Source organism: Salmo salar, chromosome 19 (assembly GCF_965601325.2).
Source record: "Salmo salar chromosome 19, fSalSal1, whole genome shotgun sequence".
NCBI classification, from domain to species: domain Eukaryota; kingdom Metazoa; phylum Chordata; class Actinopteri; order Salmoniformes; family Salmonidae; genus Salmo; species Salmo salar.
In genome coordinates this window covers 49,997,501-50,010,213 of record NC_138309.1, presented here as the reverse complement: position 1 = coordinate 50,010,213, position 12,713 = coordinate 49,997,501, and the positions used below count along the sequence as shown (strand labels likewise).

The 12,713-nt window shown below is 44.6% G+C and overlaps 1 protein-coding gene across 1 annotated transcript in view; it reads left to right on the top strand.

The window, feature by feature from the left end:
* The window catches only part of LOC106590946 (glutamate receptor ionotropic, NMDA 2C), a 47,338-nt gene that overhangs the window by 25,957 nt on the left and 8,668 nt on the right, over positions 1–12,713 (top strand). Inside the window, exons 6-12 of the mRNA XM_045701905.2 lie at positions 273–613; positions 712–826; positions 5,153–5,364; positions 8,344–8,512; positions 9,120–9,273; positions 9,949–10,074; positions 12,304–12,533. Coding sequence (XP_045557861.2) covers positions 273–613; positions 712–826; positions 5,153–5,364; positions 8,344–8,512; positions 9,120–9,273; positions 9,949–10,074; positions 12,304–12,533 — 1,347 coding nt within the window. The remainder of the gene's footprint in view (positions 1–272; positions 614–711; positions 827–5,152; positions 5,365–8,343; positions 8,513–9,119; positions 9,274–9,948; positions 10,075–12,303; positions 12,534–12,713) is intronic.

Below are 12,713 nucleotides of genomic sequence, written 5' to 3'. Positions count from 1 at the left end.
TTCGATGCTTTTTCCGGTGAGATTTATTCAGCCTCTTGCGAATTGAAGGACAATTATGAAACACAGAGAGACGAAAGATAAATGATTGAATATATATTTTGTATTATTTTTCTTTGTTTATTTTTTTAGGGAAGCCTGGCTTCCCTTGACATGAATAGACTGCACTCGATAGGGCAAGGGTTAAGGGTTGTGATATAACTGTTCCACAGGCTTAGATGTCAGAGGTTAATGTTAGATACTGGCTAGACTCCCATATCTGTCTCTCCCTCTAGATTGATTCCCAGGTACTCGTAGCCTACTGCTCCCATGAGGAGGCCCAGTACCTGTTCCAGGTAGCAGGGGAGGTGGGTCTATTGGGGCCTGGCTACATCTGGATCCTCCCCTCCCTCGCGTTGGGCAACACAGAGAGCCCTTCACCTAGCAGCTTCCCCATAGGAGTGATTGGCGTCATCACCGACCAATGGAGGAAGAGCCTGAGGCAGCGGGTCAGAGAGGGAGTGGCCATAGTGGCCAAAGGGGCGGAGAGTTTCAAGAGGCATCAGGGGTTCGTTCCCGAGGGACACAGCGACTGCAACACACCAGTTACACACATTAACAACAACACACTGTTCAGGTGAGTGCGAGGTCACACCCCCTCGCTCTGTGTTTGAGTGTCTGTGTTTGTCGTAGCAGTAGACATACTGAACGTGTGTGTGTGTGTGTGTGTTCTAGACACATGCTGAACGTGACATGGGAGCGTAAGGACCTGTCGTTTAATAGTGATGGTTACCTGACAAACCCTTCCATGGTCATCATCGCTCTGAACAGAGACAGACAGTGGGACAAGGTACTGAGTGAGTGTGTGTGTGTGTGTGTGGACCATGAAACAACCAACCCAGCACTGCCATATTGCATGCCCTGCCTCAGAATAACTTGCATACATGAATGTAATCAATACATTGTTTCATCCGGTTAATTACTAACTACCAGTGTTGCTGATGATGTGGTGTACTGTTATCTCCCATGGCGGTGTCCCGCCCTTCTCCCAAGGGTACGCACACGCACGCACACACACACACCTGTCTCCCAAGGGTAGCCAGAGAGGGTGTAGGTCTACAAAGAGTAATCTCACTGCTACTGTTGAACTCATTTATTCCTGCCCTGCCACAGCAAGACTACTTTATCACTGTCACTGGCTGGCAGGTGTGTTTGTGTGCGTGTGTTTCGTGACTGTGCAGACAGAACACAAAGTCTGGCAATGCTCCGGAGTTCCCACAGTCATTCACCGCACCGTGTCATCTAGCTCATTCGTCAGAGAGAACGTGGCAGTGGGCACTCATACACTGAGTGGACAAAACATTAAGAACACCTGCTCTTTCCATGACAGAATGACCAGGTGACTCCAGGTGATAGCTATGATCCCTTATTGATGTCACTTGTTAAATCCACTTCAATCAGTGTAAATATAGGGGAGGAGACAGGTTAAAGAAGAATTTTTAAGCCTTGAGACAATTGAGACATGGATTGCGTATGTGTGCCATACAGAGGGTGAATGGCCAAGACAAAATATTTAAGTGCCTTTGAATGAGGTATTTTAGTAGGTGCCGCTGCTGGGTTTTTCACGCTCAACAGTTTCCCGTGTGTTTCAAGAATGGTCCACCACCCAAAGGACATCCTGCCAACTTGACACAACTGTGGGAAGCATTGGAGTCAACATGGGCCAGCATCCCTGTGGAATGCTTTCGACACCTTGTAGAGTCCATTTTCGACGAATTGAGGCTGTTCTGAGGTGGGGGTGTGGAGGGGTGCAACTCAATATTATGAAGGTGTTCCTAATGTTTGGTTTACTCAGTGTATATGTGTTTGTGGATTGACATGTCCATTTCATACCCTCTCTTTTTGATACACTGACAGCACTACACGCTAATGTTTTTACTAAGTCAGGGGGAACCATCATCCTAGCTAATGTTTTACTAAGTCGGGGAACCATCATCCCATCTAATGTTTTACTAAGTCAGGGGAACCATCATCCCATCTAATGTTTTACTAAGTCAGGGGAACCATCATCCCATCTAATGTTTTACTAAGTCACCTCCGTACCTTCAGGCTCTGATCAGTCCCTACACCCAAACAAGGGCACTGCGTTCATCCACCTCTGGCCTGCTGGCCCCCCTACCTCTGCGGAAGCACATTTCCCGCTCAGCCCAGTCAAAACTGTTCGCTGCTCTGGCACCCCAATGGTGGAACAAGCTCCCTCACGACGCCAGGACAGCGGAGTCAATCACCACCTTCCGTAGACACCTGAAACCCATCTCTTTAAGGAATACCTGGGATAGGATAAAGCAATCCTTCTACCCCCCCCAAAAAGATATAGATGTACTATTGTAAGTGGTTGTTCCACTGGATATCATAAGGTGAATCCACCAATTCTTAAGTCGCTCTGGGTAAGAGCATCTGCTAAATGACGTAAATGTAAGATGTAAAAATGGTCACCACCTGCAGAACCACTCCTTTATTGGGGGTGTCTTGCTAATTGCCTATAATTTCCACCTGTTGTCTATTCCATTTGCACAACAGCATGTGAAATGTATTGTCAATCAGTGTTGCTTCCTAAGTGGACAGTTTGATTTCACAGAAGTGTGATTGACTTGGAGTTACATTGTGTTGTTTAAGTGTTCCCTTTATTTTTTTGAGCAGTGTACATTTCATAGGCCTAGCCTATAGAAAGCTGAAGGGATCCTCCTCTTTATATTAGTGGCCATCACTCTGTGTTCTCCTCAATTGCACAGCCTATAGAAATGTTGCGCCACATGAGCTCATGGGCTCTCATTAAGGGTTTGATTAGATTTTCAAATACATTTGCATTGATGTCAGAGTGATTAGATGGACAATAGAGTGCTGAGTACCAGGCAGTTAGCATGTTTGGTAGGCTACTAATGACCATCAGCAGCAGCAGAACTTGGAGATGCCTAATTATCATGACTAAACGGTCACGTGGAATTTGACTGCCTTCCTGACTCATGACCAACAGCCCTAGTTACTATCTTATTGCAAAAACTATAGCTTGATAACAAGAAATTTGTGGAGTGGTTGAAAAACACATTTTAATGACTCCAACCTAAGTGAATGTAAACTTCCGACTTCAACTGTATAAGCAGTGCGTAAGTTTGGGGAAGATAATTTTCACCATAAAAATGCACCTTTACAATATATGGAAATTGTGTTTTCCGCTAATGGAACATTTGCGCTTATAGCCTGCTACCATGTGCACATTGCTATGCTTTTAATGTGAAGAAATAGCCTTACAGTTTATCAAACATTTTAAGCAAAACATTCTTATCTTTTTGTGTCAGCCACATTGCATAAACGTTTTTTTCATGTTAGTAGTTGTATTAATTTGGGATCTATCCCATCCCACAACTGTCCCAGACTATGTTTGGAATATTTATTTCTCATACAGAATAGAACAGGTTCGACTTTTGTACTATGGGGGATAGTAGATTGAAATAGGCTAGTGCTTTTGATGTTCATTTGTCCTACTCATCTTGTTGGCTGACGAAAAGTAAATGTGGACCGTTCTTCCAATATGCGCCTCAGAATTGGATATGGACGCGCGCAGTTGAGTCCCTGATGTGTCTGTCTTCATTTGTAGCCTGTGAGAAAGATCAGATCACGTTACAGAGAGCCATGTGAGTGAGAGGCGCTTCCTATTGCGCAGCACACTCAGGGAGAAGGGCACAACGCAGCACTCCAGGCCGCGAAAGGCATGGATTTTTTAGAGTGCATTACCACCACAAAGGGGATGCCAACGTGAAATTCGAGGCATTATCAAGTGCCTGTGAAATTGTGAATGAGAGACTATTGGAGTGTGTTTAGCCAGAGCAAAAAACAAAGCAGAGCTCATGCCTTTCATGCAACCTTTTTCAAATCATCATGTCTTTCATCATGCAGCCTTACAATGTATTAAAAATCAAAACATAGCCCAACGTTTGTAGAACAACTAAAGTTACATTCATAACTCCAAATGAAGCATATAGGAAACCTATTTCTTTGTTAACAGCTCAACACAGAATAGCCACATGTGCCCACCCTCAAATCATTTGCAGCCAATATTTATATTTTATTCAGCTGTGTTTAATTGTATTCTTCATACTATAAAATAATGCCACGGAATTCTAACCAAATCTTGTGTGGTAAATGAACTAGTGAAGCCCACAGCCGTTTGGCATAGCCAGATCACGACCTAACATAAGGACGTATCAGAGTATGCTATTCTGTTCTTCTGAAATAGACATTTTCTTCATGTCATGCTTCTTTACACATATCTAAAATAAATAATGGATGTATTGTGAAGGTGTAGGCTATATTACATGGATTTATTAGAGTTTTTAAAATGGAATCCAGCAGAGGCTAAATGTGTTTATGTTAACTTTGTGACCACCACAGCCCTAATTGATGTCAAAAATGAAGTTCATATTTTTTTATTAGAATATGTAATGTGCAATAACATTAAAAGAAAATATAACATGATCAACAGTAATGACTTTTTCTCTGAATGGTGGCCAAAATAAAGACATAAAACCCCCACCTGGTGAAAATAACATGGATTACATAGAAAGACCTAGCAGCTCTGTCAAACCAGAATTAAAGCGAATAAAAACCCAGTTGATGGTTAAATTAACTAATGTTAGAGTAATTTCTACAACCCAACATACATTATATTAGTTTGTAAAGTGATGTGTAATTCTAATTGACATTTGGATTGAGCACTCCGATATCTATTAAACTGGAACAACCATTTCAGTAACGGTTGCAAAAAATCCATGTACTATGTTGGATTAGTTTAGAAAATGTATGTTGTTTATATTTGAGAAGAATAACATGAATTAATCAATCAATGTACATGCAAAAACATAGATACTGAAACAAACAATTCTTAAAACAAACCTGTAGTAGAGCATGCTGGGAAATATGACAATGATGGGCGTGGTTTTGGTTCAACTCTCTCTCAACCTCTTCCTATCTTCCTCTACCTCTCTCCCTCAACCTCTCCCTCTCTCTCCATCTTCCTCTACCTCTCTCCCTCAACCTCTCTTTCAACCTCTCTCTCCCTCTCTCTCTCTCTCCCTCAACCTCTCTCTCTCTCTCGCTACCCCCCCTCCACTCCCCCCAGGTGGGGACATTAGAGCGGGGTATCCTCCAGGTGCGTTATCCGGTGTGGCCTCGATATGGCAGTTTCCTCGAGCCGGTATCAGATGATCGCCACTTGACGGTAGCCACTCTGGAGGAGAGGCCCTTTGTCATTGTAGAGAACGTGGACCCCGACACGGGCACCTGTGTACGCAACACTGTGCCCTGCCGACGCCAATCCAACCGCACTGAGAGGTATACACGCACTCACTCACTCACACACAAAACAACATGCAAATTGCAGATTTATGCTCACACAACAGCCTGCACAAACTGGAAGGTACATTTTGAGACCAGGACACATTTATACATTTACACACACACACACACACACACACACACACACACACACACACACACACACACACACACACACACACACACTGTTAAGCTGTTGTCAGAGCACACAGCAGTTGTGTGATCCCTAAAGTGGTGTCAAACCAAGTGCATAAAAACACCTGAGACAGATTACTAGCAGGAGACAACCACAAGACAACCACAGTACAACCACAAGACAACCACAGTACAACCACAAGACAACCACAGTACAACCACAGTACAACCACAGTACAACCACAGTACAACCACAGTACAACCACAGTACAACCACAGTACAACCACAAGGCAACCACAAGACAACCACAAGGCAACCACAATACAACCACAAGGCAACCACAATACAACCATGACACACCTTTTACATACCTATAATATACCTGCTGTACGTCCCTTTGACATTCACATGAGTCACACATCAATTATGGATCCACTGTGTGTGTGTGTTTGTGTGTGCAAGACTTGAATCCCTACACGGCATAACACCGCTGGCATATTAATGGAAGTGTGTTTGTGTGCGTGCGCACGCGCGCGTGTGTGTGTGTCAGTGTGGCATATTAATGGTGGAGAGATGTGTGGGGAGAGTGGTTGAGTGCGATGGCACATTGATTGGCCGTAAAGAAGATTTATCTGCCAACGCTGGCACATCTATCATGGTAGGATAGAAACAACACAACCCTCTCTCTCTTTCCCTCCTCTCTCTCTCTCTCTCTCTCTCTCTCTCTCTCTTTCCCTCCTCTCTCTCTATCTCTCTTTCCCTCCTCTCTCCGTCTCTCTCTCTCTCTTTCCCTCCTCTCTCTCTCTCTCTCTTTCCCTCCCCTCTCTCTCTCTTTCCCTCCTCTCTCTCTCTCTCTCTCTCTCTCTCTCTCTCTCTCTCTTTCCCTCCTCTCTCTCTCTCTCTCTCTCTCTCTGTCTTTCTTTCTCTCTCTCCCCACCGTGCTTGGGTTGCAATCAACACTCCTGGGCTACTAGGGAAAAACAGAGAGAGAGCGTGAGAGAGAGAAAGAGAGAGAGAGAAAGAGAGCGTGAGCAAGATAAGGAGAAAGGAGAGTTAATGAATGCAAATTAGAGGAGGTTAACCAGTTAATCATACTGTATGTTGGTGACACAGCTATTCTCCGTAGCAGATGTTTGGTGTAATTGAAAGGTTTTTTAAACACTAATACTCCTATTTTTTGGGGGACTGGCTGCTCTCATTGGCAAGATAACTGAACTCCATTAAGTGAGGGTAGGATAAGGCACAGTTATAAGGCACTATCAGGACTGACTATAGGTTAGCAGTAAGAGTGCTGCTGTGTGATTCTACATGGTGTATGATGCTTTGTCTGGGTGGAATCCTAACTTGTCTATGTGTGGATATCTTACTGTAATGTAGTGGCTACCTGGATGCACAGAGTTCATGAGAGTTGTATTGTAATGGCACTAAGTTCAAGTGCAGCACAGCAGACATAGTTAAGGCCAGAATAGGTATTAGTGGGCACACCACTGGCAAACTCCTCACTGAAACATTCATTTTCAAGATTCCTTCCCCATTACTTTCTCTCCCTCACTTGCAGCTCTAGATTTCTCTCTTCCTTCCTCTGGGCACATTGTTTTATACTTCTGTTGTTTCAGGGAAGAACGGAGCCATCGCTAACCGTCAGGGGTATGTGTGTGTGTGTGTGTGTGTAGATGTGGGGGAGATAGAGAAAGCAGTTTAATAATTGTCTCACACACACACACACACACACACACACACACACACACACACACACACACACAGTCTTGTGCAGCTAACCTTGTGGGGACATTCAGTTCCATTCAAAATCCTATTTTCCTTAACCCCTAACCATAGCTCCTAACCCTAAAACTAACCCTAGCTCCTAAGCCCTAACCCTAAACCTAACCCTAACCCGTACCCGTACCCTAAACTTAACCCTAACCCTAATCTTAACCCAAAAACCTAACCTTAATCCTAACCCTAAACCTTACCCTAGCTCCTAACCCTAAACCTAATTCTAACCTTAACCCTAAATCCCTAGAAATAGCATTTGACCTTGTGGTCAAAGTTGGTCAAATATTTGTTTTTTTGCCATTTCGAAGTCCCCACAAGTATAGTTAAACTCGTCCACACACACGCACACACGCAAGCACGCACCCATGCACGCACACACGCACACACACACACACACCCTGACTCATTGCTCTTAACCTACAGCGTTTAGCCAAGGCAGCTAGTGAGACGAAGGTGAGACGAAGGAGACAAGGACAGAACTGTTTACTCTAGGTTTAACAACAACCATCCTTCTCTCTCTTCATCCCTCTCTCTCTCTCTCTCTCTCTCTCTCTCTCTCTCTCTCTCTCTGTCCTCCCCCTCTACCTACACATCATTAGACAGTGGGGTCGAGGGGAGGCTGGAGGTGACAGATCATCACCGCTCTGTGTGTGTGTGTGTCAGAGTTTCACCAAACACCATAATTCCCTGTGTTTAGACTCTGTCTCAGGCACTCAGACTGCACTAAGTGTGTTTGTGTGTGCATGCGTGCATGTGTGTGTGTGTGTGTGAGTGTCTCAGGGATACCGATTTCCTGTTGTCTTTCCTGTCTGCAGACCAGGTCCTTGATTCCCAGTCATTAGTACAGACCCCCCCCCCTGCTCTGCTCTGATGCTGTTTAGCTTATTGATCTCACAGAGCTACTGCTGTTCATCAGGTCAATTAGAGGACCTATCAGGTCAATTAGGATTTGCTCTTCTTCCTCCTAAAACTTACTGTGCGTCATATACGTTCTGTTCAGTGTGTGTGTGTGTGTGTGTGTGTGTGCGTGTGTCTGTGTGTGTGTGTTCCTCCTCTCCCTACAGTCTTGTGGGTCACTCGGAGCCCTACACCAAGCTGTGCTGTAAGGGGTTCTGCATCGACATTCTGAAGAAGCTGTCTCGCACCATCAAGTTCTCCTACGACCTCTACCTGGTCACTAACGGGAAACATGGAAAGATGATCAGTGGCATCTGGAACGGCATGATCGGAGAGGTGAGAGGAACTCCAGCACCAAACTCTCCCACTAATGTAGGACGTTACAGGACAGAGGCGGTGGCTAGAGGCTAGAGAGGTGGACCAATAGCTGGAAGGTTGCTGGTTGAAATCCCAGGCAGGAAGATAACAATTGGAAGATAAATGAACTTCCTCTGTGAACAGCTCTAGAGCTCCTACACCTAAATCTGTGCTGTGTGTTTGTTGGGACCAGGACAGAGGCAGGGGTCAGAGGTAGACTGGGTAGGTGTACAGTATCTCTTTGATGGTTGATTGTATCTTGGTTAATGGTGTGTGAAACATGCATGCTCATATGGTGCTGAAGACACATCAAACACAGTCGCATCCTAAAGGCATACGCCTGAACAGGTGTTCGTCATGACAACAGCCCTGCCTGCATCCCCATGCCCAGAGGCTCAAAGCCGTTTGATACATGTTGAGGTAATGCAAGAGAAAGAAAACGCTATAATGTGCAATTCTTACATTGACAGAGGGATGAAGCACAGTAGATCATGTTTTAAGTTGTATGATGTAAAGATGTATCACCCTGCCACTCTTTTTTCCTCCCCCCCGTCTGATTTCTCCCCCTCTCCTCCCTCTCTCCCAGGTGTTCTATAGGAAAGCAGACATGGCCATAGGTTCTCTCACCATAAATGAGGAGCGTTCTGAGATCATCGACTTCTCCGTGCCCTTCGTCGAGACCGGCATCAGCGTCATGGTTGCCCGTAGCAATGGGACTGTCTCCCCCTCCGCCTTCCTCGGTGAGATAGTTGGATTGAGTCATTGATTGATTGACTTTATATAATGTAAATAGAATTTGATCTGAGGTAAGGTTAGTGTTCGTACTCCAATAGTTAACATTATAATATTGGGAGTATAGTCTGATCCTAGATCTGTGTCTAGTGATTTACCTGGAGTGCCGGCCATGATGCCTCTCCTCACGGAAGCAGCATGACAGCTAGCTCCCATGGCAACGCTCAGTGCATGTGTGTGTGTTTGTGTGTGTGTGTTTGTGTGTGTGTTTGTGTTTGGCCTACTTTACTGGGTTCTGTCTCAGTGGTCTGCTTTCCGTTTTAGGTAACTTTTGATTTATCCTGCAGATACCACTACATCATACATAAACCCTGAAACAACCAAATCAAAATGAAAACAAGTTGGCGGATATTTTTCCATGTTACAATTAGTCATTTTTATCTCTGCCTTTTCTCTCCCGGAGCTGCTCAGTATGTATAATTGCTTTGTTTGAGCCTGGCAGTAGACAAGCTTATACGACAACCAAAGCAATGGATGAACAATCCTATGACTCTTTAAGTCTTCTGTAGATACTATACCGGAGACATTATTAGCCATCATTGGCCAGTCCAAAAGACCTAAAAAGAAAGATCCCTCCCTCCCTCTCGCTCTCTCTCCTCACTGTCTCTCCTCCTCTCTCCCAGAGCCCTATAGCCCAGCGGTGTGGGTGATGATGTTTGTAATGTGCCTGACCGTGGTAGCTGTGACCGTATTCGTGTTCGAGTACTTCAGTCCTGTCGGCTACAACCGCAGCTTGGTCAGCGCTAAAGGTGAGTTGAGGCACACCTGCTGCTACCCTGGCTTTAGCGCTAAGGGCTCACACAGGAGACTTGGGTTGAAACTCAGCTGGTCATTAACCCTGCTTATTCACCCGAACACAGGGAAGTGTACGAGAGGGGTGGTAGGGTTAGGTGAAAATAATTAAGGAAAATATATTTTAAAAACATATTTTATATACGTATTTACACAAAATATATATGGGGGATTGGAAATGATGCAGACAATTACATTGATAGAAGCCACAATCTATCTGCACTATTAAAGCTGAACCACTCCCTAAAAATAAATAATAATAATAATAATTAAAAAAACACTGCTTATTCACACAAACACAGGAAAGTGAGAGTTGTTTATCGGCTACACTAGTATGGGAAACGGCTGTGTCCTACTACACAAAAAACTCTGACATACTAGAAACAGAAGCTAGGTGCCAAGAGTTTTAAAGTGGTTTTAGGCAGGTATTGACACAGAATGCCAGACCCCGAGAGTCCCTGGGAGAGTGGGGTATAGCACTGCACTCAACAAAGACGGCTAATCAATCCCAGCATGCCGAGCTGCCAGAGCCCGCTCTCGTCTCGCGGTCTGAAAGGTCACTTCCTGGTTTAATTAGTGTTTGTCGCTAGGCTAATCTGATGGAGATGGATTTGGCTTCTCCAAGCTGGCAAAGATGGATGGGCTGAGTCTGTGTTCCCCAATACGACAAGACAGCTAGAGGCAGGCTAGCAGCTAACACTGTGTTACACAACACAACAGACAGCTAGAAGCAGGCTAGCAGCTAACACTGTGTTACACAACACAACACACAACTAGAGGCAGGCTAGTGGCTAACACTGTGTTACACAACACAACAGACAGCTAGAGGCAGACTAGCAGCTAACACGGTGTTACACAACAGAACTAGAGGCACGCTAACGGCTAACACCATGTTACACAACACACAACTAGAGGCAGACTAGCAGATAACACTGTGTTACCCAACACAACACAACTAGAGGCAGGCTAACGGCTAACACTGTGCTACCCAACACGACACACAGCTAGAGGCAGGCTAGTGGCTAACACTGTGTTACCCAACACGACACACAGCTAGAGGCAGGCTAACGGCTAACATTGTGTTACCCAACACGACACACAGCTAGACGCGGGCTAACGGCTAACACTGTGTTACCCAACATGACACACAGCTAGAGGCAGGCTAATGGCTAACACTGTGTTACCCAACACAACACAGCTAGAGGCAGGCTAACGGCTAACACTGTGTTACCCAACACGACACACAGCTAGAGGTAGGCTAACGGCTAACACTGAGGCTACCCAACACGACACACAGCTAGAGGCAGGCTAACGGCAAACCCTTCAGTGACTAGTCTAATGCTGAGAGGATCGCTAATGATGCTGTGTTGAGTGCTGCTGCTGGGTTGAGTGATGGGATAGGGAACAACCTATGAATGGAAACGTGATAGAGAGATGAAAAGGTCCAAATTATATTAGGTCTAGTAAGGGGCTGTACAAACAAGCTAATTGGAAATGCATGATACAGCCATCAGCAGTATAGGAACATGGACATATGTTTCATTACACATCAATAACCTGGACGTATGTTTCATTACACATCAATAACATGGACGTATGTTTCATTACACACATCAATAACATGAACGTATGTTTCATTACAAACATCAATAACATGGACGTATGTTTCATTACACACATCAATAACATGGACGTATGTTTCATTACAAACATCAATAACATGGACGTATGTTTGATTACACATCAATAACATGGACGTATGTTTCATTACACATCAATAACATGGACGTATGTTTCATTACACACATCAATAACATGGACATATGTTTCATTACAAACATCAATAACATGGACGTATGTTTCATTACAAACATCAATAACATGGACGTATGTTTCATTACACATCAATAACATGGGCGTATGTTTCATTACACACATCAATAACATGGACGTATGTTTCATTACACACATCAATAACATAGACGTCTGTTTCATTACAAACATCAATAACATGGACGTATGTTTCATTACACACATCAATATCATGGACGTATGTTTCATTGCACACGTCAATAACATGGATGTATATTAGACATCTGCTAATGATATTGTTATGATACAATGAGTTTATTAACCAAACACCCCCCCTCCTCCTTTCTCTCCTCCTGCATCCAACCCCTCCCCAGCGGCAGGAGGTCCTACCTTCACCATAGGGAAGTCAGTGTGGTTGCTTTGGGGCATCGTGTTCAATAACTCGGTCCCCATCGAGAACCCTAAAGGAACCACCAGTAAGATCATGGTGCTGGTGTGGGCCTTCTTCGCGGTCATCTTCCTGGCCTCCTACACCGCCAACCTGGCTGCCTTCATGATCCAGGAGCAGTACATAGACACTGTGTCTGGACTGTCTGACAAGAAGGTAGGACAATTAATCAATCCCTGAGTCGTCCACCAATCCATCTATCCTGATAACTGTCCTCTTGTAGCTCATCTTGTCAAAGATTATCCCTGTCATTCAATAGCTTCCATACGTGAATGCAAAGACACACGCACACGCGCGCACACACACACACACACACACACACACACACACACACAC